Source organism: Xenopus laevis, chromosome 9_10L, assembly GCF_017654675.1.
Source record: "Xenopus laevis strain J_2021 chromosome 9_10L, Xenopus_laevis_v10.1, whole genome shotgun sequence".
Taxonomy (NCBI): domain Eukaryota; kingdom Metazoa; phylum Chordata; class Amphibia; order Anura; family Pipidae; genus Xenopus; species Xenopus laevis.
The window spans coordinates 128305886-128329919 of NC_054387.1; the positions used below are offsets into that span (position 1 = coordinate 128305886).

Consider the following 24034-nt stretch of genomic DNA (forward strand, 5'->3'; position numbering starts at 1 on the left):
GTACAGCACCAATCGAATAAAAATGCCTTTATTAAAAAATGACATGGCAAAACCTGGTCCGCAACGTTTCAGGCCCTCTATGGCCTTTTTTCTAGCAGAGTCCTACCCAGACAATTAGAAGGCAAAGGTGATTGTAGCAGCCGAGAGGGGACACATCAATATCTTTGGTTTTAGAATTAGATGCCAGGTAGGCAGGTGTCCACATATTTTTATGGTAACATGGTAAGTTACAGGGGCGTAACTATAGAGGAAGCAGACCCTGCGGTTGAAGGGGGGCCCAGGAGTGTAGGGGGCCCAGTGAGACCCTAATTAATTAGCAATTTTAATATATCTTGGTAAAATAGGCCAACTTATAAATATTTTGGGGCCCTAAATTGAATTTGCTATGGGGCCCAGTAACAACTAGTTACGCCACTGGTAAGTTAGGTTAAAAAAGACACACGTCCATCAAGTTCAACCTTTTAAGTCTATATATAACCTGCCTAACTGTCAGTTGATCCAGAGGAAGGTGAAAAAAACCATCTGAAGTCTCTCCATTTTGCCTCAGAGGGGAAAAATTCCTCCAAACTTTTAAACTCATTCCCCGCAAAACTTGCTCCGCATGAACAAAATATTTTAAACTTGATAACTCACTGGCCATGCTGCAAACAAAAAGCCTTCTTATACTCAAAACCAAATAGAACATAGGCACACTCCACATACTGCTTCTGCAACAATTTGAAAAATGCTTCTTTTATTTTTGTGAGATCCGGGCAGACGTTTCGGGGACATGCCCCTTCATCCAGTGCTACTTACAAAATGTGCAAACAGAGATTTTTTAAAGGGAGGTCAATCACAAGCCCCACCTTCCTTAAAGGACAAGGAAAGTCTAAAATAGAATAAGGCTAGAAATGCTGTATTTTGTATACTAAACATAAACATGAACTTACTGCACCACAAAGCCTAATCAAACAAATGATTTGTGCTTTTAAAGTTGGCCACAGGGGGTCACCATCTTGTAACTTTGTTATACATCTTTGCCTGACCCTGACCCTGCACATGCTCAGTGTGGACTGGGCTGCTTAGGGATCGTCATAAACAAAGCTGCTTGAGTTCTGCATGGCTGGAAAGTAATGCGGGGGCTCCCCCTGCTGTTCATAAGTATGATTGTTTCCCTGCAGAGCAGTTAGGGACCGTCTGACAATTCCTATCCACAGAAGTAAATGAAGGGAGAATTTCACTGCATACAGTCAGGTTTCCTATAAAAACGGTACACATTTTTTAATTAAAGTATATTGGAGATAGGTTTCTTTTTCATTAAAGAAAGTAAAAATGGAATTTTATTTTTTTGCATTTCCTTGTCCTTTAATTACAGAAGTGACATCATCAAGTTAACTAACATAGGTATAAGACATTTTTAAATTCATTTTTAAATACAAAGGATCCATGGTACCTTAATAAGGTGATTATTCAATACTATTGATAGTTCCTTGGTGCTCATAGTCCATATAATCATGTGATCCCTTTGTGATAAAACTGTAAAAAGAAGTATATAAAATTTTAAAAGTCAAAAAGTAATAACAATCTCAAATTTAACCATCCCTCAAAGGGGTATGAGATTGATTTGAAAAATGTTTCCACGTGTACAACTATGGGTGTTATATATATGTTAAAATGCCCTTGCGGTAAAGCATATGTTGGGAAGACAAAGAGACGGATTAGAGTGCGTATTGAAGAAAAAAAAAGGTCGATTGATAACTGTGATTTGGATAAAATGAAATATGTTACTCCGGTTAGCAGACATTTTAAAACCCATGGGCATAATAGTAAACAACTAAGATGGTTGGTACTCCAGGTAGTTAAATTTCCTATTAGAGGTGGCGAACAGGATAGAATATTATTACTACAAGAGGTCCTGTGAATAGAGAAATTGAACACACTAGCTCCAATGGGAACAGTTCCTTCCTGACTCCAAGATGGCAATGGGACCAGTCCCTGGATCAACTTGTACTATGAGCTATCTCCCATATCCCTGTATTCCCTCACTTGCTAAACACCATCCAACCCCTTCTTATACCTATCTAATGTATCAGCCTGTACCACTGATTCAGGGAGACAATTCCACATCTTCACAGCTCTCACTGTAACAAACCCCTTCCCAATATTTAGGCTGAATCTCTTTTCTTCTAATCGGAATGGGAGACCTTGTGTCAGCTGGAAAGACCTACTGGTAAACAAATCATTAGAGAGATTATTATATGATCCCCTTATATATTTATACATAGTTATCATATCACCCCTTAAGCGTCTCTTCTCCAGCGTCAACATCCCCAATTTGGCCAGTCTTTCCTCATAGCTAAGATTTTCCCTTTACCAGCTTAGTTGTCCTTCTCTGTACCCTCTCTAATACAATAATGTCCTGTTTGAGTGATGGAGACCAAACCTGTACGGCATATTCTAGATGGGGCCTTACAAGTGCTCTTTACAGTGGAATATAATGCACATTCCCCTCCCTCCCTTAGTCATAGAAAAACAATGGATAAATATTTGCTCTGTGCAACAGCAGCCTATAAATGTCAGAACGCTGGAGTCTACAAGACTTGCCTTAATTGGAAAGTGAGCTCTGTTCTGACTTTCACTTTCATTTAGTTGCATATTGCTTCCTGACATATCTGTAACGTGAGATTCCCTGCTGTTTCCAGGTAAGTCAGTATATTTATTTCTAATAACCTATTGACATTATACCATACACATTTTAGATGTTGAAGATACAGAAATAAAGTCAGGCACGTGAGGCAGGGTGGGGATCAGTAGGGTCAGTGTCAAGAAAAGTTGAATTCTTGCCAAATCCAACCCACCCAACCAGCTGAAAAGAATCAGACAAAACCCAACCTAAAATACACTTTACATTTCTCACTACCTGACCAAACCCGACTCTACTCAGCAGGTCTCAATCCAGCGTAGGCAGTTAGATTCTGAGGCGCAAAAAAACAAGAACGTGGAAGATAAGTGAAGTCCATTGGTATTTGATCTGCAAACCTGTGTTGATTCAGAAACTGGTTTTGTTTCTATTCTAGAGCGGAGAAGCTTTCTTTGTTAATCCCTGTTAGGTAAGGCGGCTTTGTGTCTGTGTCGTATACAGACATTTTCAGTGCGTTTCTTAGTGGTTTAAAGATTGTCAGTATAATTATTTTAAATTCATAATGTCACAGGAAGAAGTAGAGGAAAAGTTGTGGGTTGGATTGAGAACCTAGGGATCATTGGGAAGAGTGTTGTTTGGGTCCAGTAAGAAAAGGAGCTTCTCAGTGGTACCAAGGGGCCTCTAGCAATGAATCTACTCATGGATTTAGAGAGTTCCTCTGCTCTGCTTCCCCAATGCATGAGGGCTCATTTACTATGTGCACTGCAGGGTGCATAAAATTGGAGCAATTTGCCATGTATTTAGCAGGCATCTGCCCACCGGAACTTTTTCAGTGGCAAGAGATGCAGACCGCAGCCAAACCACGGATAGAAGTACTTTTTGAAAAAGGTATTATTGGGTCACTTTTGCTCAACTTAGTCCACTTGTGTGCTGGGTGTCATTAAACTACCACCACTGGGTTAAGGAAGTGAAAGGGTCCAATAGGCTTAAGATATTGGGGATTATTTACTTCCACTAAACGATTAATGTCATTGTGCAGAGTGTGAGAAACAACACGTTGGAGCTCCTTGGAACCTCCCCAGAAAATAAATATGTTCAGAACGAAGACTGTAGGAATTTTCACCAGAGAGGATGCGGAAGTATACAAATGGCTGACAGACTGTCTCTTAGATTTGTCATGTGTTAAAAACACAGAGTCCTTTCCCATCTCCAACAGCAACTGGAGCTTTAAAGAAGACGTCAACAAGTGCACGTTTGCCATTCTGTACCATTCACAAACCAGAGGGAGGATCAATGTCACTGATGTAACGGATTCGCTGTATGATAAGGAGCTGGATTATTTATCCAATACACTTGGTAAGAGAAGCATCAATCCCAGTTTAAAAGTGATTTCTGCATAACTAGACATTGAAGGAAATAATAAGGGGAAGTAATGGGATCAGTTTCAAAAGTATAGGGACTACACTTTGGAAAAAGGCTTTACATCACATTTAGAAGAATGCATATGGAAGTTTTGGTACCCTGGAAAGATCAAGATTATCCTTCTTACAAGAGGATAACTGACTTAACCGAGACCAAACAGGTCCTTCTGAATCTCAGGTGTACACACGCATCAGTCAACTCCAGCTCTCTTACCTCTTTGAATTTGAAATTTCTATTTAATTTGTCTTGGTATTTGTAACACAACTATTGTTTTTTTTCTCCAATTTGCTCAAGGTTATTATGATTTCTAATAATTATCATTAGAAATAATTTGGCCCCTTTCAACCTTGGTTAGAAAGGACCTCCTCTTAGGTGGCACACTATGAGTCCACTGGTGATGGGCCCTGCCAACTAAACAAAAGCTCACCTATAGAGCCAGCTTGACTACACTCCTAATCTACACAGGCCATGAGCAATTATGCCCAAAATCTGACCAAATACTACCTATTCCTCTTCCTCAGGCAAATTTGATTATAATGTCTGTTCAGACCCCCTACTGCCTCATGGACCCTGATAGGATTCCCACCTGTCCCCACAATGACAGCTCTGCCCTGGGCAATCGACTTGCAATACCATGGTAATGAAGGTAGTGAAAATAAGTGGAGCTCACCCTTCTTGCTGTGTAGTGTGTCGGCCACAGCTCCCGCGATAGTCTGGCAACTCCAAGCCAGAACTTGCACTACTCTCTGTATACCGCAGTTCAGCGCTGGCCGAAAAACCCAACGGAGTCGCTACAATTTTCTTTAGAAAGCGTTTTTTATGCAACACAATATGTGGTTACATCGGCAGTGGGTAAGTGGTACAAACTAACGCGTTTCGTGCACTTAATGTCTGCACTTCAAAAAACTCTGATGAAGTGCTGACATTAAGGGCATGAAACGTGTTAGATTGTACCACTTACCCACTGCCGATGTAACCACATATTGTGTTGAATAAAAGCCGCTTTCTAAAGAAAACTGTAGCGAATCCGTTGGGTGATTCGGACAGCGCTGAACTGCGGTATACAGAGAGAAACCCCTTGCAATAGCAGGGAATGGACATTTAGGCAGCAGATTCAACTAGGTCAAAACTCATAGTCAAACTATTCTTCAATCCTCTTTTGTTTAGGGAAATCAAATGTTATCGTCATTATTGATAATTTGGATGACAGCAATGACAACGCGAAGGAAAGAATACAGTCGGAGCAAAAGAGTATTAAAGAAAAAGCAGCTGGATTGTTCCTATTCAGTAAAAATGACACAAATACATATTTGAAAAATCTGCTGGAAATTGAGCAGCTTATCAAAAGAAGTTTTCAGATAACAGGTAATTTCTATTACTTTCCAGACTTTTTCCAGTATCTTCGTCGTGCTTTTAAATCCGGTTCTATTGGATGAAAGCATGTGATGTAGATTAAAATTTCAGAGTTCTATGGGGGCTTATAATACATGTTAAAGGGAATGCAATCATTGTGTTACCCCTTCCTAGTGTCAATGGTATATTTAAAAAAAAAATTAAATTGCAGCAATCAAACTGTTTGACGTCATAACAATGTTCTAAACTCTAACTACTCAGTGCAACTGAATCAATGAGCCAGCTAATCATAAAGGATTGTTTTTATTGCCCACTTGCCTATGGCTACCCAGAAGCTGAAGAATTATGGGAAGGCAGCTGTGCTCTCAGATCCCCCTGTAGCAAGGTTGGAGCACCCCTTATGTGTTTACCCATATGGGACACTCATCATTTGAGAGGCCACATGGAATCAACTCAGCTTGGAATGGAAATTCAGTTCATACAAGGGGGGGGGGATGGGGGGTGCATGGATGGATATTGGTAAACGTGTGTTAACATATATCAACTGCTAACAAATAATATTTTCTTGGTAGATCCTCCTTATCGTTTCCAAACTGAAACAGCGACATTGGTAAGATTTTATCCAAGTTGTAATGGTGGGGGGAAAAAGTTGTTTCAAACCTATGCTAATGGAGTTTGTATATTCTGCCAATGTTTCTCTGGGCCCCCTTTAACTCATAACTCTTAACAATATATAGTTCCAGGGGTACCCAGGGCAAAAATAAGCACTCAGCCCAAATCTCCCCCTAACTGGCCTTCAGACTGGGCCCCCTTAGCTCATAACAAGGTTACAGATATATAGAAACATTGGGGTAACAGTCACCCTGCTATAGTTCCAGGGGTACCCAGGGCACAAATAAGCACTCACCCCAAATCTCCCCCCTAACTGGCCTTCAGACTGGGCCCCCTTAGCTCATAACAAGGTTACAGATATATAGAAACATTGGGGTAACAGTCACCCTGCTATAGTTCCAGGGGTACCCAGGGCAGTTAATAAGCACTCACCCCAAATCTCCCCCTAACTGACCTTCAGACTGGGCCCCCTTAGCTCATAAGGTTACAGATATATAGAAACATTGGGGTGTCCCCCTGCTATAGTTCCAGGGGTACCCAGGGCACAAATAAACACTCACCCCAAATCTCCCCCTAACTGACCTTCAGGCTGGGCCCCCTTAGCTCATAACAAGGTTACAGAAATATAGAAACATTGGGGTAACAGTCACCCTGCTATAGTTCCAGGGGTACCCAGGGCACAAATAAGCGCTCACCCCAAATCTCACCCTAACTGGCCTTCAGGCTGGGCCCCCTTAGCTCATAACAAGATTACAGATATATAGAAACATTGGGGTAACACTCACCCTGCTATAGTTCCAGGGGTACCCAGGGCAGTTAATAAGCGCTCACCCCAAATCTCACCCTAACTGGCCTTCAGGCTGGGCCCCCTTAGCTCATAACAAGGTTACAGATATATAGAAACATTGGGGTGTCACGCTGCTATAGTTCCAGGGGTACCCAGGGCACAAATAAGCACTCACCCCAAATCTCCCCCTAACTGGCCTTCAGGCTGGGCCCCCTTAGCTCATAACAAGGTTACAGATATATAGAAACATTGGGGTAACACTCACCCTGCTATAGTTCCAGAGGTACCCAGTGCAGTTAATAAGCACTCACTCCTTCAGGCTCTACCCCTTAGTTTATAACAAGATTACAGATAACAGATTTAGGGTTTATTTTATACTTTTTCTTTTTCAGGGTTGCTGGTTAAAATCTATGCCATTCCTTGGATTAACTGCACTCGTCCTGTTCTACATATTGGGTGTGCTGTATTACAACATTAAATGTATACCTTGGTAGCAGCTATTTTAATGTATTCAAATAGCTCATTGGTTGTGGCTGATGTAAAAAGCCTATTTCTGATCACTAATAAGATCATATACATAAAACATAATTATACATTAGTATACATAAATACAAAGGGCTAATTATATATTTATGATTAGTGATGGGCGAATAAATTCGCCTGGCACGTCTTCGCTGTGAATTTCCAAGTTTCGTCGCCGGCGAATAAATTTGCGCATCTCCTGTGAAAATTCGCCTGCGTCAATTTCCAATTTTCACAATGTTTTTGTGAAAACGTTAGAATTGCTCGATTTTTTCATGAAAACATTTGAATTTCAAGATTCTTTCATGAACTTTCCGATTTCACAATTTTTCCGCCATTTCGCAAATTTTGTTGGAAATTCCCACATTTTTCGGCAAAGCGAAACAGAGAAATTCGCCCATCACTATTTATTATCTATTCTCCAGATGTAGGGTTTTTGGGACATACCTAAATAAAGGCTCTGGGCAACTAACAAAAAGTAAATCAGGAATACTGATTAATAAGAAGTTACTAAGCTTAGATTAAATGCAGATTTATCAATAATAGGAGAAGGCTTATGTATTGATGTAATCATTTTCAGCGGGTAGTTCCGCGGCAGGATTTGGACACTTCTCCGTCGGCTAAAAAAATGCTGGTGTAGAATACGTACCATGAGCCTGAATGTTATGTTAAAAAGTCAACCAATCATTTTCATGGGAGCTCTGGGTGTTTATTTTAGTTTATAGTGATCTGATTTATGCAAACATCATCTTTAATAACATGTAATAAATATCTATTTCTTAATTGTTTTGCATTTCTATTTTTTAATATAATGGTTATTTGAAAAGAAATATGCCTTGGTGTAATACTCAACAAATACTTCTAGGACATAACCAACCTCCTTACCCACCACCCATCAAGAATTCATTAAAGGAGAATTCAACCCGTAATAAAAAAAACCCTCCCCCTACCTTGGGTAGATCCCCCTCCCTCCTCCCCTCAGCCTACCTGCCCCCCCCCCCCCCCGGGCAAATGCCCCTAATTTTTAACTCACCCCTCTGCGCAGATTCTGGCCTCGGAGTTCATGGAAGCCATCTTCTTCTTCTCTGGCAATCTTCGTGTCTTGACAGCGTTTTCGGCACATTTGCAGTTGGAGTAAATTTCCGTACCTGAACAACTACGAATGCACCGAAAGTCCAGAGAATTTTGTGACTTTTGGTGCATGCGCAGTGGTTCGGGACTGGAACATTACTCCAACTACGCATGTGCCAAAACTTCCCAAAAAGACCAAAGAAAGAAGATGGCTGCCGTGAACTCCGAGGCCACAATTTGAATGGAGGGTTGAGTAAAAAATTGGGGGCATTTGCCCGGGGTCAGGTAGGCTGGGGGTCTACCCAGGGTAGGGGGGGTAATTACAGGTTGAATTCTCCTTTAAGAATTCTGTTGCTTCATTATACATTTTACACAGCGACTACGTTTTACCTGCAACTTTCATAGTAAAACTCCCAAACTTGGTTGCCCTTTTATTTGGCCACCAGTGGGATCACATGACTATAGCTGGAAAGGGTAGGGGCTACAACGTGGAGCTACTTCTGTATAAACTATAACAAACAAGGGAAAGTTGTGCTCACCACTAATCTTTAAAACCATTAGGCGGGGGTGCAATGATGGTGTGACCACAAAATACATATAGACAAATACAAGAGTCCTCTGCACTCAACCCATTACCAATATATGGGCCAATAAAAGGGCAAAAATGTTTGGGAGTTTTAACCTTAAAAGCAGCAAATAAGTTGCAGGTAAAACTTAGTAGCTTTGTAAAATGTATAATGAAGCAATAGAATTCTTAATGAATCAAATTAAAGTTGAGTTTAGGACTGGCTATACCAGGGATGACTTTAATGTAGTTAGCATGCTGGTACTGCACTAGAGCGTAAACTACTCCTACATCCTACCCTCTTTAACCAATTAATCCTAAAGTTACATTTTATGGTCATTCATACGTTAATCGAAAATTCTTTGGAGCAGGCACTCAATAAAGGCAATCTTCCACCAGGCAATAAGTCAAAAGAAAAAAAACAGGTTGTGTCCACAGCCTTACGCGTTTCGTGTTAAAAACACTTAATCACTGGCTATCTTTACAGAGCCATGCCTCAAGTATTTAAACAAAAGTGCAACAAACAGAACAATACATCAATTAACAAATCAACCAGTTATAAGGCTTACCCAAATGCACCAATCACAAGATTACACCCAATATATATTTAAAATTAGTAAGAAAATGTTCTATATATAATATATATTTTTTATATATCTTCTCTACACAAGCGTCACTTTAACGGAAATTTCTTTTGACAGAGGGAAGTCAGTGCTAAGATAAGCTTGGGGAGATAAGTACACAGCATAAAAATAATATAGAGTAGTATGACCCGCTATTTACAATCACTATTTACAATCACCAAATGCTGTTGTTTTATTAAATTACTCTGTAAAGTTCATACACCATGTGTATTAATTCACTGGGGGGTACTTACAGACGCTTACTCATATTCTGCGCACAACAAATAAATCCAAGATGAGTTGCCAGATAAGAGATCCCTGCTAGTTGAAAATTGTTGAAAACTGTGTCATTAAATTCAGTTAAGGTGCACCAATATGGCACCTAAAGGTAAGGCCACACTGGGCGTTTAGGGAAGATTTAGTCGTCTGGCGACTAATCGGCTCGTCTTTGCAGCGACCAATCTCCCCAAACGCCTTCTCTCACTCTGCGCTGGCTAAAATGAAAAATCACACACAAAAGCACACGCGGCGATTAGTTTTCGTGCAAAGTTTCCTTGTGAGGCCCCGAAACGCCCAGTGTAACCTTACCCTAAAAAGACAAGGGTGTAATCTTGATCCACCCCACCAAAACTGTGAAAAGTGATTGGGTAAACCTTCTAATTGGTTTATTTGTTAATTGATGTATTGTTCGGATAGGTGCACTTTTGTTTAAATACTTGAGGCATGGCTCTGTAAAGATAGCCTATGATTAAGTGAAATGTAACACTAAACTTTTTTTTTAGTAAAAAATCTATTCTACCCTGCACTAAGATAAGCTCTGTCATGCACATAGTTTACCACTTATAATGCTTTATTAAAAAAAACACGATATAACTCTGCTTCTGGTCTTCTGCATAAAGGCGATGGGGCGACATTCCCTCTGCAAGATCAAACATGCGTCACTCAACATCTGCTCCTAGCCTACTTCTGGCCAAACCGGAAGTTTAATGTTACTGCTGTATGGAGGATTTTTTCAGCTGCCTAGTAATATATCTCCATCTTCATTTAATTCAGGTACTGGGAGATTGTGCGTGTGGGCAGTGTTTTTCTTTTTGCAAAGACTGCGATGACCTGTGTGCTTCAGAGATAAATAAGTCTGACGCACGAAACAGGGCAGCCGAAAAATTCTCCAGCTGTATCAATTGATGTTCGGTTTGAGCAGAGTTCAGGCTAGGAGATGTTGAGTGCCGCATGTTTGATCTTGCAGAGGGAATGTCGGCCCATCGCCTTTATGCAGAAGACTGGAAGCAGAGTTATATCATGTTTTTTTTAGGGATGCACCGAATCCACTATTTTGGATTCGGCCGAACCCATCGCTAAAGATTCGGCCGAATACTAAACCAAATCTTAATTTGCATATGCAAATTAGGGGTAGGAAAGGGGAACATTTTTACTTCCTTGTTTTGTGACAAAAGTCATGATTCCCCTCCCTGTCCCTAAATTGCATATGCAAATTAGGATTCGGTTTTGCCGGGCAGAAGGATTCGGCCGAATCCTGCTGAAAAAGGCCGAATCCCGAACCGAATCCTGGATTCGGTGCATTCCTAGTTTTTTTTTTTTAATAAAGCATTGCAAGTGGTAAACTTTGTGCAGGACAGAGCTTCTAAGTGCAGGGTAGAATAGATTTTTTACTAAAATATTTTTAGTGTTACATTTCCTTTAAGTGTTTGTAACACAAAATGCGTAAAGGCTTTGGACACAATATACTGTTTTTTCACTTTGAACTAATTGCCTGGTGGAAGATTGCCTTTGAGTGCCTGCTCCAAAGTAATTTCGTTTTGTCCGCTTCCCGTGTTGAGGGCTCAGGCCGGTGCGCCTGGGCCTCTTCCTCTATGTGGTGAGTAATCACTTACAATTTGGAGATCCTATCCTCAGATTTATTCATACGTTAATCCCTTTCTTAGACCCTTTGTTATTTACCTTCCAGTCTGCCAGCCAAGCCACTGTCTGGTTGCTATGGATCCTAACATAGTTGTGATCAATAGGTTGTTTCAATGGATAAATTAAAAAAAAAAAAAAAAAGTCTATAAGTTGACCTGCCCTTTTTTCACAGGTGCTCTCTGATTTGCCCTCATACCACTATCAAATTATCTTTGCCTGCAACACTGCCTCACTCAATATGAAGGTTATTTCGTATCCCTAAACAGCCAGAACACCACTAATGCATTTATTAGGCAAAGAAAACTTTTTGTTTTGTTCTCAAAATCGTATCTCAGAGCACTCACTTTAGGTTTTTCAAAATTTGTCCTTGGCTTATGTTTTAGTGATTACATCATGCATACTCCATTATACGCCTCACGAGGTATAAATATTTTATTCCAAAGCTTAAAATACACTGAATGTATAGCCTTGTACTCATTGATAGAAAGATGTTATCCTAACACTAGAAACCACAGCAAGATTCAGTTCGCCCTGAGCCGACTGTCCACTGCACTTAAGGGAGAAACGAAAACTAAAGGGGAACTGAAACTGAGAGAACATATCCTGTATTTGTATGTGCACTAGCAATGAGGCAGTGCAGTCAGTGGGGTGAGGCTCAGGGCAGAGAAGCAGAAATAATGCAATGGATGAGACATGGAAGCTGGTGAGTCTGTCAGTGAGAAGGTTGAGCCTCGGCAGATGAACTGTGTAACAGTATGTTGACTGCAGCGAGTAGTGAGTAGTGATCCCAAGGAGAACGTCGGCTCATGAAGAAGCCTTTATTTAACGAAGAGGTCGACTCCACGAGAATGCTCAGAGGAAGGTTGGTGGAGAAACTGCGGTCAGCTTCTACAGAAGTCTGACCACAGAATAGTGTCCACAAGGGAGGCTCAGCGCATGAGCAGGCTGTGTTTGGGGCCATCCACACGCTCCAGCTTTTCAAAGTGCTTCCTGGCATTGCGGATATTGATTAGAGTTGCAGCAGAGGCTGTTGGAGAGAACAGAAGTATCTCAGTCAACGACAGGGCAATAGATATCAGCATAGACAGAATATGTAGAAAAAGTAGTTGAACCTTAATTGGAATAACAGCAGAAAAAGGAGAAGCAAAATTCTAGACTCACGGATTGAGGGGTCCGACATCACGACCATCACGTAGGTGTTCGAGGTAAATATGTCAATGAAGGCAGCGAAGTTGGAATTTCGCACCTCCATACTCTGGAAGGAGGCGGCCAGTTTGCTGTGATAAACAAGTATAAGGCATTGCCATGAATCTTAACAAATTCACACAGAAGAAAACAGGAGGGCGGGTATCCTTCATTAAGTCTCTCACCTGCAGCTGAGCTTGAACTGCTTAATTATATTGCTGATCTTTTCAAATCTGTGGATGTCCCGTTGTTCTTTACACTGGTAATGGGAAATGACCTAAGAAACAACATTAGTAAATACAAGTTCATATAGGATTACACACCTACTCCCGGGTCTCTCCTCTCACCAGAAACGTAGCCCTCTCAAACAGCAGCACCTCATCAGCCTCAATGATCTGAGCGAAATTCCGCAGGTTGGACTCCAGCTGCTGAACATTGGGAATGAGCTGATAGACTATACTGGACCATGCCTGCGGGAAACAGTAACACAAAGGAGAGAATATTAGGCAATCGAGAACCCCTGGATCACATGACTATGTAAGCAGGAAATTCAAATGTTGTCAGAGATCTGTAGAATAAGTAAAGCTTGCGCCATGTAATCGAGGGTTACAAATACCTTGTACAGAGTTTCATCCCAGATAGAAGTCCTAAAGCAGGCACAGTCTAAAGGCCGGGACAGGCGTCTGAGATCCTCCTCCCGCTCTTTAAATATCTAATTTACGAAGGGGAACAAAAGAATAAGGACAGATTTATCCCGACTTTTTCCAATTATGCAAAGCAGACGCACAATACGGCAGTGGCTAATTAAAGGGGTGATTCACCTTTAGCGTAACTTTTATTATGTTATAGAATGACCAATTCTAAGCAACTTTTCAATTATAGTTATTTGTCTTTTTCTTCTGATTCTTTGCAGGTTTCAAATGGGCGTCGCTGTCACCTTTTAAAAAACAAATGCTCTGTAAGGCTACAAATGTATTGTTATTGTTACTTTTTATTACTCATCTTTCTATTCAGGCCTCTCCTATTCATATTCCAGTCACTTATTCAAATCAATGCATGGTTGCTAGGGGAATTTGGACCCTAGTTACCAGATTGCTTAAAATGCAAATTGAAGAGCTGCTGAATAAAAAGCTAAATAACTCCAAAACCTTCAATAATAAAAAATGAAAACTAATTGCAAATTATTTCAGAATATCACTCTCTACATTATACTAAAAGTTATCTCAAAGGTGATCAACCCCTTTAAAGGTGAAAACAAGCCCAAGAAAATTAAAAAGTCCTCAGTGATTTATTATGTATTATATAGTGAATAAAGTACCCCCTCTTGTAAAATATAAGGATATTATAAGTCATCGAGGAGTTCCATGACCATATAAAAACACGAGGCAGAAGGCTGAGTGCTTTTATACAGGTCAAGGAACTCTGAGGTAACTTCTAATATCCTCATATTTTCCAACAAGAGGGGGTACTTTATTTATTATAATACACACATTTTAGTGAGTCATGTGACAAAAATGACATCACGGTTTATAACTGATGACATCACTAGTCACTGTATAAGAATAAAATTGACAGGATACTCATGCCTTTTCTGTTTTATATGGTTATGATATATAATAGAATATAAAAGGACAAGTAGGCATTCATTCTTAAAATTACATGCACTGGTACAACTGGTGTGTTTGGTTCAGACACTCTTCTATAGTTTATATAAACAAGCTGCTGTGTAGCCATGGGGGCAGCCATTCAAGCACAGAATACACAGTAGATAACAGATAAGTACTACTATAGTTTATATAAACAAGCTGCTGTGTAGCCATGGGGGCAGCCATTCAAGTACAGGATACACAGTAGATAACAGATAAGTACTACTATAGTTTAAATAAACAAGCTGCTGTGTAACCATGGGGGCAGCCATTCAAGCACAGGATACACAGTAGATAACAGACAAGTACTACTATAGTTTATATAAACAAGCTGCTGTGTAGCCATGGGGGCAGCCATTCAAGCACAGGATACACAGTAGATAGCAGATAAGATAGCAGATAAGTACTACTATAGTTTATATAAACAAACTGCTGTGTAGCCATGGGGACAGCCATTCAAGCACAGGATACACAGTAGATAACAGATAAGTACTACTATAGTTTATATAAACAAGCTGCTGTGTAGCCATGGGGGCAGCCATTCAAGCACAGAATACACAGTAGATAACAGATAAGTACTACTATAGTTTATATAAACAAGCTGCTGTGTAGCCATGGGGGCAGCCATTCAAGCACAGAATACACAGTAGATAACAGAAACTCTATAGTATACAATGGGATTCTTCAGAACTTATGTTATCTACTGTGTATCCTGTGCTTGAATGGCTGCCCCCATGGCTACACAGCAGCTTGTTTATATAAATTATAGTTGTTTCTGAAGCAAACACACCCGCTGTTCTAGTGCAGTACAACAGTACATTATATAGTCCTTCCTTTAAACCATTTTAAATTTTGGTGTTAATGTTCCTTTAAAAATCCACCATCTTTACTTATTTTGCTTCCTTTCCACTTACAAGGTCCCGCTGGTCCTCCTGCACCAAGTCCATCTTGTGCACCAGGCAGAAGACTTTGGCATCAGGAGAGTTCTGCAGGATGGCTTCTAGGCAGGACTGATAGTAATGCATGTCCTTCTCCAGCTCTCTGCTCTCCACGTCAAACACGTAGATGAGGACCTCCACGTTGCGGAAGATGTTATCTCTTTGGCTGGTGAAGTAGTTTTCCATAAAGGTGTCCTGCCTGGGAGCGGAGAATCGGAGTTGGTACTATGACTGTGCTAATACAATTCCACCCTGAAGGTTCTACTTGGTCTCCTTGCACTTTATTCTTTAACTTACCCACCGCAGTCCCACAGGTTCAGTACCAAGTTGCCCAAGAAACGCACATGAGAGTGCTCAACATCAACTGCAAGATGAGGAAAATGAAGATTACACTATATACACGGAAAATTAAGTTATAGCCACAATTTTTATGTTGGTCATTTTCCGTTTCAAGAAGAAAGTCAATCTTCCTCTTATTATAGTTGTTCTCAGCAAAAAGATTAGTAATAACTATTATCCCCTATTGTCCAGGGGAGGAAAAAGATTGCCGACTTTCCTAAATAAAGGGTTGAAATGGATAGGGCCCAGAACTTGGGACCATATAAAAGGAGATGAAAAAAATGGAGATGGAAAAAAAAAAAGCATTGACATTATTTATGGGGGGAAATCAGTGTTTTGCTAAAGGAACAAGGAGGGTCCCAGGAATCTTTGAGATGGGTTCCTATCAGCCCTGGGAAAGATTGCCTAATTTTTGTTCAACTTTGAGTTAATTTTTAGTATGATGTACAGGGTGATATTCTGAGAATTTGCAATTGTTTTTTATTAGATTTTTGACTTATTTAGCTTTTTATTTAGCAGCTCTCCAGTTTGCATTTTCGCTAGGGTCCAAATTCCCCTAGCAACCATGCACTGATTTTAATAAGACACTGGAATATGAATAGGAGAGGCCTGAATAGAAAGAGGAGTAATAAAAGGTAGCAATAACAATACATTTGTAGCCTTACAGAGCATTTGTTTTCAGAGGGGGTCAGTGACCCCCGTTTGAAAGCTGCAAAGAAATAGAAGAAAATGGCAAATCATTAAAAAAAACAAAAAAACCTATGAAAAATAAATAATGAAGACCATTCTACAATGTATACTAAAAGTTAACTCGAAGGTAACCTTTCAAGTTATAGATAGAGTGGTGCCCAATATCCGAAAGGGGGGCACATAAGTCTCTCTTCTGATTAGAGAGGCCTTTTAGTAGAGTCCTGCACGGGTCCATTTTTTGGGACCCGTACCCGACCTGTACCCGCAACCCGGACCGGCAACCCGCATTCTTACCCGCTAGGAACCGCTACCCGACCCTACCCGCAAGTACCTTATCCCCAACCCGGACCCACTGATCATCAAGAATCGGGAAGTGCCATCGTAAACCGGAAGTGACATCATCGGAAGTAGACGTGATCAGGAAGGGGGAAAAAAAGGAGTAAAACAGGAAGTGCTGTCATTTTAAACCGGAAATGACGTCATCGGAAGTTGCCATGACCAGAAAAAAGGAGTAAATCTCACTATTGAGAAGACCCGCGGCCCAACCCGCAACACCGCGTCTTCGCACCCAGAACTTCTCCCATCAACCCGCAAGGTACGGCAGGTTTTTGCGGGTAACCCGCGGGTACCCGACCCTCTGCAGGACTCTACCTTTTGGATCTATACATTAGATACTATAGTACCACATGGTTTGAATAGAGAGTGGGAGTCCAGTTGTTTTACTGGTAGTTAATCAGATTGTGGATAAATTTCTCTCCATTTACACCTATTTGCTCCCTATTCATTTTGGCGAATAGATGTTTTTCCGGTACCAAATTAGTTTCTAATTCTTCTAGCGGACTCTAATAACTGTCAAGATCGTTGAATCAGCCATGTAATAATATAATCAATTAATATAGTGTCTTCCGATAAGATTTTTTGGAACATGATTTCTGAACTTTGATGACTTATAATCATGTAATTGGATATTAATTTAGCCAGTCTGGATGTAAATATGTTAAATTGATTTGAATATATATTGTATACATATCATCTATTTAACAATTTAATTTTTCATTTATCTTTTACATTCTTGCTATCTGGTTTTGCCGTAATTCATTGTATTTCCTTTAACCTGCTGCTCTGTTACTATAACTGATTACGAATAATGAGTATTTATCGTACGTAAGTGACTTTTGGTCTTAACTCAATATGCATATTTTATTGGAGTGGTTTTATACGATTAGTACCTGTAGGGGGCGCTTAAGCTTCTGACAGTCATGAAACGCATAAAGCTGGTTCCCCTGCCTGCCCACATGTTTGTGTTTAAATATGGAGCAATAAAGATTCATCTTTTTAAACAAGTTTGGTTTCCCCTACTCCTGCTCGAGGTAGCCTTCCAACAATCAAGTTTTCTCTGAACCTCCCCTTTAAAAATGTGCCCCTCTCTCAGTTCTTACTTGTTGCCCCCAGCCGTCGAGTATCACGAGCAATATAGTTTGCGAAGATGATGGATCTCATGCTGGTCTTTCCAGACCCACTCTTTCCCATCAACAGAACCTGCGAAGAAAACGGGAGCCATTGAATTATTGTACCGATACAGCATCTTACCTCTAAATGTCTCTCTGTAGGTCGATCTTCTCTCCAGGCTCAAGCAAAAATAAAAAAGGGGCTATTTTTTAAGCACATGGCAAGGTTATTCTAGAGCAGGGGTGTCCAACGAGGGCCAGATTTGGTGAGGGGAAAATGTGTGGGGGCCGACCATTCATTCTTGTTGGAGGTGACAGTATCTGTATGTGTATAAATAGGGCTTGCTATTGTATGCTCCTTCTGTATCAACTAATGCCATTTGTTTATTATTAGCTCTGGTGCCATGTCTAAATCCATTTTTATTTCCCCTTATCGCACAAATTCTGTGTGAAATGGAAAATAAAAATGTATTTAGGCATGACATCAGAGCTAATAATAAACAAACAACATTAGTTCTTGTATTCTGTACAACACTTGCCCAGCACAATATCTTTACATATAATATAAATACCTCAACTCACTCTCTCCACTCTATGCAAACTCCTACTTCTCCTGAACAGTCATTGCAGCACAGTTGTTTTTCTGACACTTTTCTGTTGTATATTTGAAAATGTGCAAAGACCCATGGGGTCCTTAAAGGAGAAGTATAGTTCAACATATACTTAAAGGAGAACCCCAAGGCAACCACAGTCCTTTAGCAGTAAAGATCTGTGTCTCCAAACTAGTTACAATTTTATATTATACACCACAATAAGTTTTAGATAAAATGGCAGATCAACCTGTTCCATTGCATACCTATACTTGCTATATACACAACTGTGCAGATGAAGCGACAAAATTAAATTTTTATTTTAACCAGTGACTAAATCACCTTTATCTTTTGGTATCCAAACACAGTAGTAGGGTACAGGCCTTGTATTCACTGAAGGTGCAATAATAGACTGAACTATCGGCTGGCAGTGATGCGCCACTCTCACATAGGCGCAAATTTACTAAAGGGCGAAGTGACCAACGCTGGTGAAAATTCGTCATTTCGGTACGTCGCCGATTTACTAATGGTCACCAGCGTAAATTCGCTAGCGAAGCAGAGACTCTAGCACTACTTCCCTCCAAAACGCCTGGCGAATTTGCTCTCTGGCGAATGGATGTAACTACGCACATTCCCTAAGATGCGGATTGTACTAAGGATGCACCGAATCCAGTATTTGGTTCGGAATTCGGCTTTTTCCAGCAGGATTCGGCCGAACCAAATCCGAATCCTAATTTGCATATGCAAATTAGGGGCAGGGAGGGAAAATACGTGACTTTGTCACAAAACAAGGAAGTAAAAAATGCTTTCCGCTTCCCACCTTCAGATTCGGCAGAATCTTTTGTGAAGGATTCGGGAGTTCGGCCGAATCCAAAATAGTGGATTCGGTGCATCAATAGATTTTACTAAACGTTACCTCTTGCGCCAGACTTGCATTCGCCACCTCAGACCAGGCGAAGTGTAATAGAGTAGATAGGACTTCCTAAAAAAATTGTTGAAAATATTTGTAAGTCCCAAAAAACGCTGGCGACTTCTCTTTTATCAGGGTGATCGTCAGAAAAATAGCGTAAATTTTTTCCTGCCCCTAATTTGCATATGCAAATTAGGATTCGGATTTGGTTCGGCCGAACCAAATCCGAATCCTAATTTGCATATGCAAATTAGGGGCAGGGAGGGAAAATACGTGACTTTGTCACAAAACAAGGAAGTAAAAAATGCTTTCCGCTTCCCACCTTCAGATTCGGCAGAATCTTTTGTGAAGGATTCGGGAGTTCGGCCGAATCCAAAATAGTGGATTCGGTGCATCAATAGATTTTACTAAACGTTACCTCTTGCGCCAGACTTGCATTCGCCACCTCAGACCAGGCGAAGTGTAATAGAGTAGATAGGACTTCCTAAAAAAATTGTTTAAAATTTTTGTAAGTCCCAAAAAACGCTGGCGACTTCTCTTTTATCAGGGTGATCGTCAGAAAAATAGCGTAAATTTTTTCTGGGGTACCCGGCTTCCCCCCTACATTTCCTAACATATGGCACATACACTATACACTGGGCTCATGTGTAGGGCAATATAACAAATTTATTTTATTAAGGTTCCCTGGCCTTGTGTAGTGTATTTGCTGCAACATATACGTACATTGTATTAACCTCCCGCCGTATGCAAATTAGACATCGCTAGCGCAACTTCGCTTTGCTTACCGCAGTAACGCTAGCGCAACTTGACCATTGTTCGGTGCCCTGGAAGCAACTTCGGATTTTAGTGAATTAATGTTGTCCTGGCGGATCTATGGCTGGGGAAGTGTTGTGCTTTGAGCGAAGCCGTCGCTGACAAATTTTTCGGAGGTTAGTAAATTTGCCCCATACTTCTTTATTGTACTACTGGCACGTCAGTGTGTCTATTCACCTTCAGCAATAAAGACGTACAGCTGCGTATGTGCCAGCCAGTAGTACAGTCTATTATTGCACATTCAGCACCCGGGTGAATACAAGACCTGCACACTACTACTGTGTTTGGATACTGTCACAGGCGGCCATTATTGTGGAATTCCTGAGAGATACTGCGGGCCGCAATTGGCCTACGGACCACACTTTGGACATGCCTGTATTATACTCTTTAGACACATTCACTGAAAGGGGTTGTTCCCGTTTAAATTAACTGTTAGTATGATGTAGACTGATATTCTGAGACAATTAACCACTGGTTTTCATTTGTAGTTTCTCAGTTATTTAGCTTTTTATTAGCTAGCAACCATTTACCCTAGCAACCATGCACTGATTTGAATAAAAGACAAATATGAATAGAAGGGCTGAATAGAAAGAAGAGTAATAAAAATCAGCAAAAAAGATACATTTGTAGCCTTGCCTACATTTTAAAGCTGGGAAGAGTCAGAAGAAGGCAAATGATTAAAATAAATAGCGAAGAGCGATCGAAAAGTTGCTTAGAATCGGCCATGCTATAACATACTAAAAGTTTGCTTAAAGGTGAACCACCCCTTGAAGACAGCAAGAGTGACTAATAATTACACAAAAGACATATTTTAGAAGGCGGATATACCTTTTTCTTCATGACGGAACTCGGCATCACACACACATAGGAACAAGCTGCAAATAAAAGAGCACAGAGAGGGTTTACAGTGGATGAGATTGGGTATTGCCCCACGGGGCAAGTAAATTAACTGACAGCCAGTCACATCGCTCATCAGCCGACTCCTATAACTCTGAGCCTTATTCCTTAGCCTTCCATTTGTCTCTGTCCATGTACAATATACTGGTCTGTACTTATTCATTCTCAACACTGCGGTGAGAGGTTTCGGCACCCAAATTGTTTCTGTGATGTTAAAATTGCTCTGAATCTCACCAATTCCCAGCAGTGCACTGACAGTACAACCACTGTTCCTATATACAGTATCCTATGCAGTGATTAGTAGTACAGGTTTAGGATCAATTATCCGGAAAGGCCATCTCCCATAGACTCCATTATAATCAAATAATACAAATATTTAAAAACAATTTTTATGTAATAATAAAACAGTAACTTGTACTTGATCCCAACTAAGATATAATTAATCCTTATTAGAGGCAAAACCAGCCTATTGGCTTTATTTAATGTTTAGCCTGCCCTCTCACCCCCTCAAACTGCTCTCTCTCTCCCCCCACTCCGCCCTCTCTCCCCCCACTCTCGCCCCCCACACCGCCTTCTCTCCCCCCACACCACCCTCTCTCCCCCCACTCTCGCCCCCCCACACTGCCCTCTCTCCCCCCCACACTGCCCTCTCTCCCCCCACTCTCGCCCCCAACATTGCCCTCTCTCCCCCCACTCTCGCCCCCAACACTGCCCTCTCTCCCCCCCACACTGCCCTCTCTCCCCCCCACTCTCGCCCCCAACATTGCCCTCTCTCCCCCCACTCTCGCCCCCAACATTGCCCTCTCTCCCCCCACTCTCGCCCCCAACATTGCCCTCTCTCCCCCCACACTGCCCTCTCTCTCCCCTCACACAGGCCTGGTACAAGTCACATGACCAGTTAAATGCTACTATAGCCTTTACGGCCAGTTCTGCTTCTAAGACTTCAGAACGACCAGTTCCACTTCTCTGCTTCCAGTCACATGACCAGGGAATTTTTCTCTCTGTCCCTTGTGACCCGTCACTAATCAGCTCCTCACACTAATGTTCCACGGCGCCCAAATACAATATAAGTCTATGAATACAGTCTGAGGGACACATTTTATTGTTAAGTCTAAAACCCGTGACGCATTACCTGTCTCAGCGCCGGGCAGCCTTTCTGACGCTCAGCCGCCACTTCCGCATTTATACCTTCTTCCGTACAATTCCGTGCGCATGCTCATTCCACACTGTAGCGTCAGCGGCGGCCATGTTTGATACTGGCAGCTCTTGAGTCTCTAATTTTTTATTCCGCTGACTATTATTCTATGGCAGCAAGCCAGACGAGAGAGACGTTGGTTCAGTATTATCCCATGTTTACCGGGTGAAATCTCCGAGTATGTACATATGTGTATAACACCTTCTCCGCAATCCCATTATGGGGCGGGACTAATGATATCTGTAGCCAATAGGAAGAGAGGGAACAGATTTGTGACTTTTCTCGCTCCCTTTTATCCGCTGCTCAAGAAGTTGTTGTCAGATCAAATCATTTCTTATTTAACAGAAACAAAAAAGATATAGTTCCTTCAGAATGAAACAATAAACTGTATTATAGTTGTCTGAGGGAGGGGCTTAATTGTGTGGGGTTTCCAGTCACATTGAGCTACTCATTGACAGTCCAGGCGGGTTTTGAAAGTACAAACTAGTCAAGTTATGGATTTGGGCTACTGTTTGGGCCTTTCGCTGGCTGGTACTTTGGAAACCAAAGTTTTTTCTTGCCCTAATGTGCTGAGCCTGCTTCTCCCAATGCATGTTGGGTAATGTAGTTTTTATTTAACAAATTGCCAACTGCTAAGTTTGATGTAAGACTACAATACCCAGCATGCAATGGGACTCACTTGTGTAGAAGTCGGGAGTTACCAGAATTTGGGCTCTGTACCCCAGTCTCCCGTCTCTCAAGCATTTTCCATTGACTTTCCTCAATTTCAACCAATTTTGGGCACAAATCTGCTGGCCACCAAAATATCTAGAGGTTGAGCTGTTTTACCAATACTTATTGAAGTTGTATTTATATATATAATATTAGGGTTTTATGGGGCTAGGGTTGCCACCTTTTCATAAAATTTCCACCGGCTGGTGGTGTGGGCGGGGACTGGAACCAAAGGGGCGGGCCGTGATGTAAAGGGGGGTGGAGCCACTGCGCATGATGGGCCAGAAGATGGAGAAAAAGTAAGTTTTGAGCAGATTGGGGCAGGCCAAGGGCTTATGTTAGGGGTTTTACAAATTTACCAGCCGCTAAATAGCCGGTAAATTTATAATACCGGTCACGGCCTTGGCAGGTGTTTTACAGACTAGGCCGGTAAAATACCAGCTGGGTGGCAACCCTATACGGGGCCCCTATCCCTCCTTGGCCCCCTCTGTAGTTAGGCGAATCTGTCCTATTTTGCTTCATGGAAAAGTTTGCGAAACATATATTAATTTATTTTTTAGACTTTCTTTCACTGCACATATTGTGCTATTTTTGGGATACCTTTGAAGTGCCTCTTGGCTAGTTTGAGGCTGGATTGTAGGTGACTTTGGCTGGTTTGGAAAATTAGACCGTCCAACCCTGCTTTGTGGCAGTGTGAGAAACGGGGGGGGGGGGGTGATCATAACAGACACACGAGGGAAAGAAGAAACATTTTTCCTGGAATGGAGGCAACCTCACAGTAATTTCCAGTCAGATTGCATGGATTTGTAGTTAGGGTTTGTGTGGGGTTAGGATACAACTGTACAGAATGCATTTTAGGACATCCTCCGGCGAAAGACCTGTCCTTCATGCGATGTCCTATGGCTTAGGAATGGTGCATCAGTTGCTTTTACCGTCACTCATCCTCCAAATCTGCAGTCATACCTCCGTCCTCTACCCTCCCTTCTCAGCCATCAGCCATACGAACTACGCCCTCAGCCCTCCTCCCTCAGTCCTCTGCCTTCCGCCCTCTTCTCTCCGCCCTCAGTCCTCCGTCTTTCGCCCTCTTCCCTCCACCTTCTGCCCTCTACCCTCTTTCCTCAGCCTTCCGCTTCACCTCTTCATCCCTCCACACTTCACCCTCCGCTCTCCCCCCTCA

General features: G+C 41.5%; 2 protein-coding genes across 2 annotated transcripts; one reads left to right on the forward strand and one right to left on the reverse strand.

The window, feature by feature from the left end:
* The first annotated feature begins 2597 nt into the window (after nucleotides 1-2597).
* On the forward strand, nucleotides 2598-7437 carry LOC121398246. The gene is made up of 5 exons (XM_041577162.1): nucleotides 2598-2681; nucleotides 3660-3976; nucleotides 5210-5407; nucleotides 5968-6005; nucleotides 7187-7437. The coding sequence occupies exons 2-5, from the start codon at nucleotides 3712-3714 to the stop codon at nucleotides 7286-7288; spliced, it is 603 nt and encodes a 200-aa protein (XP_041433096.1). The 5' UTR covers nucleotides 2598-2681; nucleotides 3660-3711; the 3' UTR covers nucleotides 7289-7437.
* A 4472-nt stretch (nucleotides 7438-11909) lies between these two features.
* Nucleotides 11910-22096, reverse strand: rraga.L (Ras-related GTP binding A L homeolog). Its single transcript, NM_001097077.1, has 10 exons — nucleotides 22084-22096; nucleotides 20883-20929; nucleotides 17733-17832; nucleotides 15562-15628; nucleotides 15241-15463; nucleotides 13297-13392; nucleotides 13028-13150; nucleotides 12866-12957; nucleotides 12657-12772; nucleotides 11910-12522 (listed from the first exon to the last, which is right to left on the reverse strand). The coding sequence occupies exons 2-10, from the start codon at nucleotides 20907-20909 to the stop codon at nucleotides 12425-12427; spliced, it is 942 nt and encodes a 313-aa protein (NP_001090546.1). The 5' UTR covers nucleotides 20910-20929; nucleotides 22084-22096; the 3' UTR covers nucleotides 11910-12424.
* Between the last annotated feature and the right edge of the window lie 1938 nt (nucleotides 22097-24034).

What these genes read in the sequence shown, in the direction of transcription:
- LOC121398246 (XM_041577162.1), top strand. Translation starts at nt 3,712, where the DNA reads ATGTTCAGAACGAAGACTGTAGGAATTTTCACCAGAGAGGATGCGGAA. An exon ending in AAGAAGTTTTCAGATAACAG is followed by an intron (nt 5,408 to 5,967) that starts GTAATTTCTATT and finishes TTTTCTTGGTAG; the next exon opens with ATCCTCCTTATCGTTTCCAA. An exon ending in AAACTGAAACAGCGACATTG is followed by an intron (nt 6,006 to 7,186) that starts GTAAGATTTTAT and finishes TTTCTTTTTCAG; the next exon opens with GGTTGCTGGTTAAAATCTAT.
- rraga.L (NM_001097077.1), bottom strand. Translation starts at nt 20,909, where the DNA reads ATGCCGAGTTCCGTCATGAAGAAAAAG. An exon ending in AGGAGGACCAGCGGGACCTT is followed by an intron (nt 13,393 to 15,240) that starts GTAAGTGGAAAG and finishes TTCGTAAATTAG; the next exon opens with ATATTTAAAGAGCGGGAGGA. An exon ending in TTGAGAGGGCTACGTTTCTG is followed by an intron (nt 12,958 to 13,027) that starts GTGAGAGGAGAG and finishes GTTGTTTCTTAG; the next exon opens with GTCATTTCCCATTACCAGTG.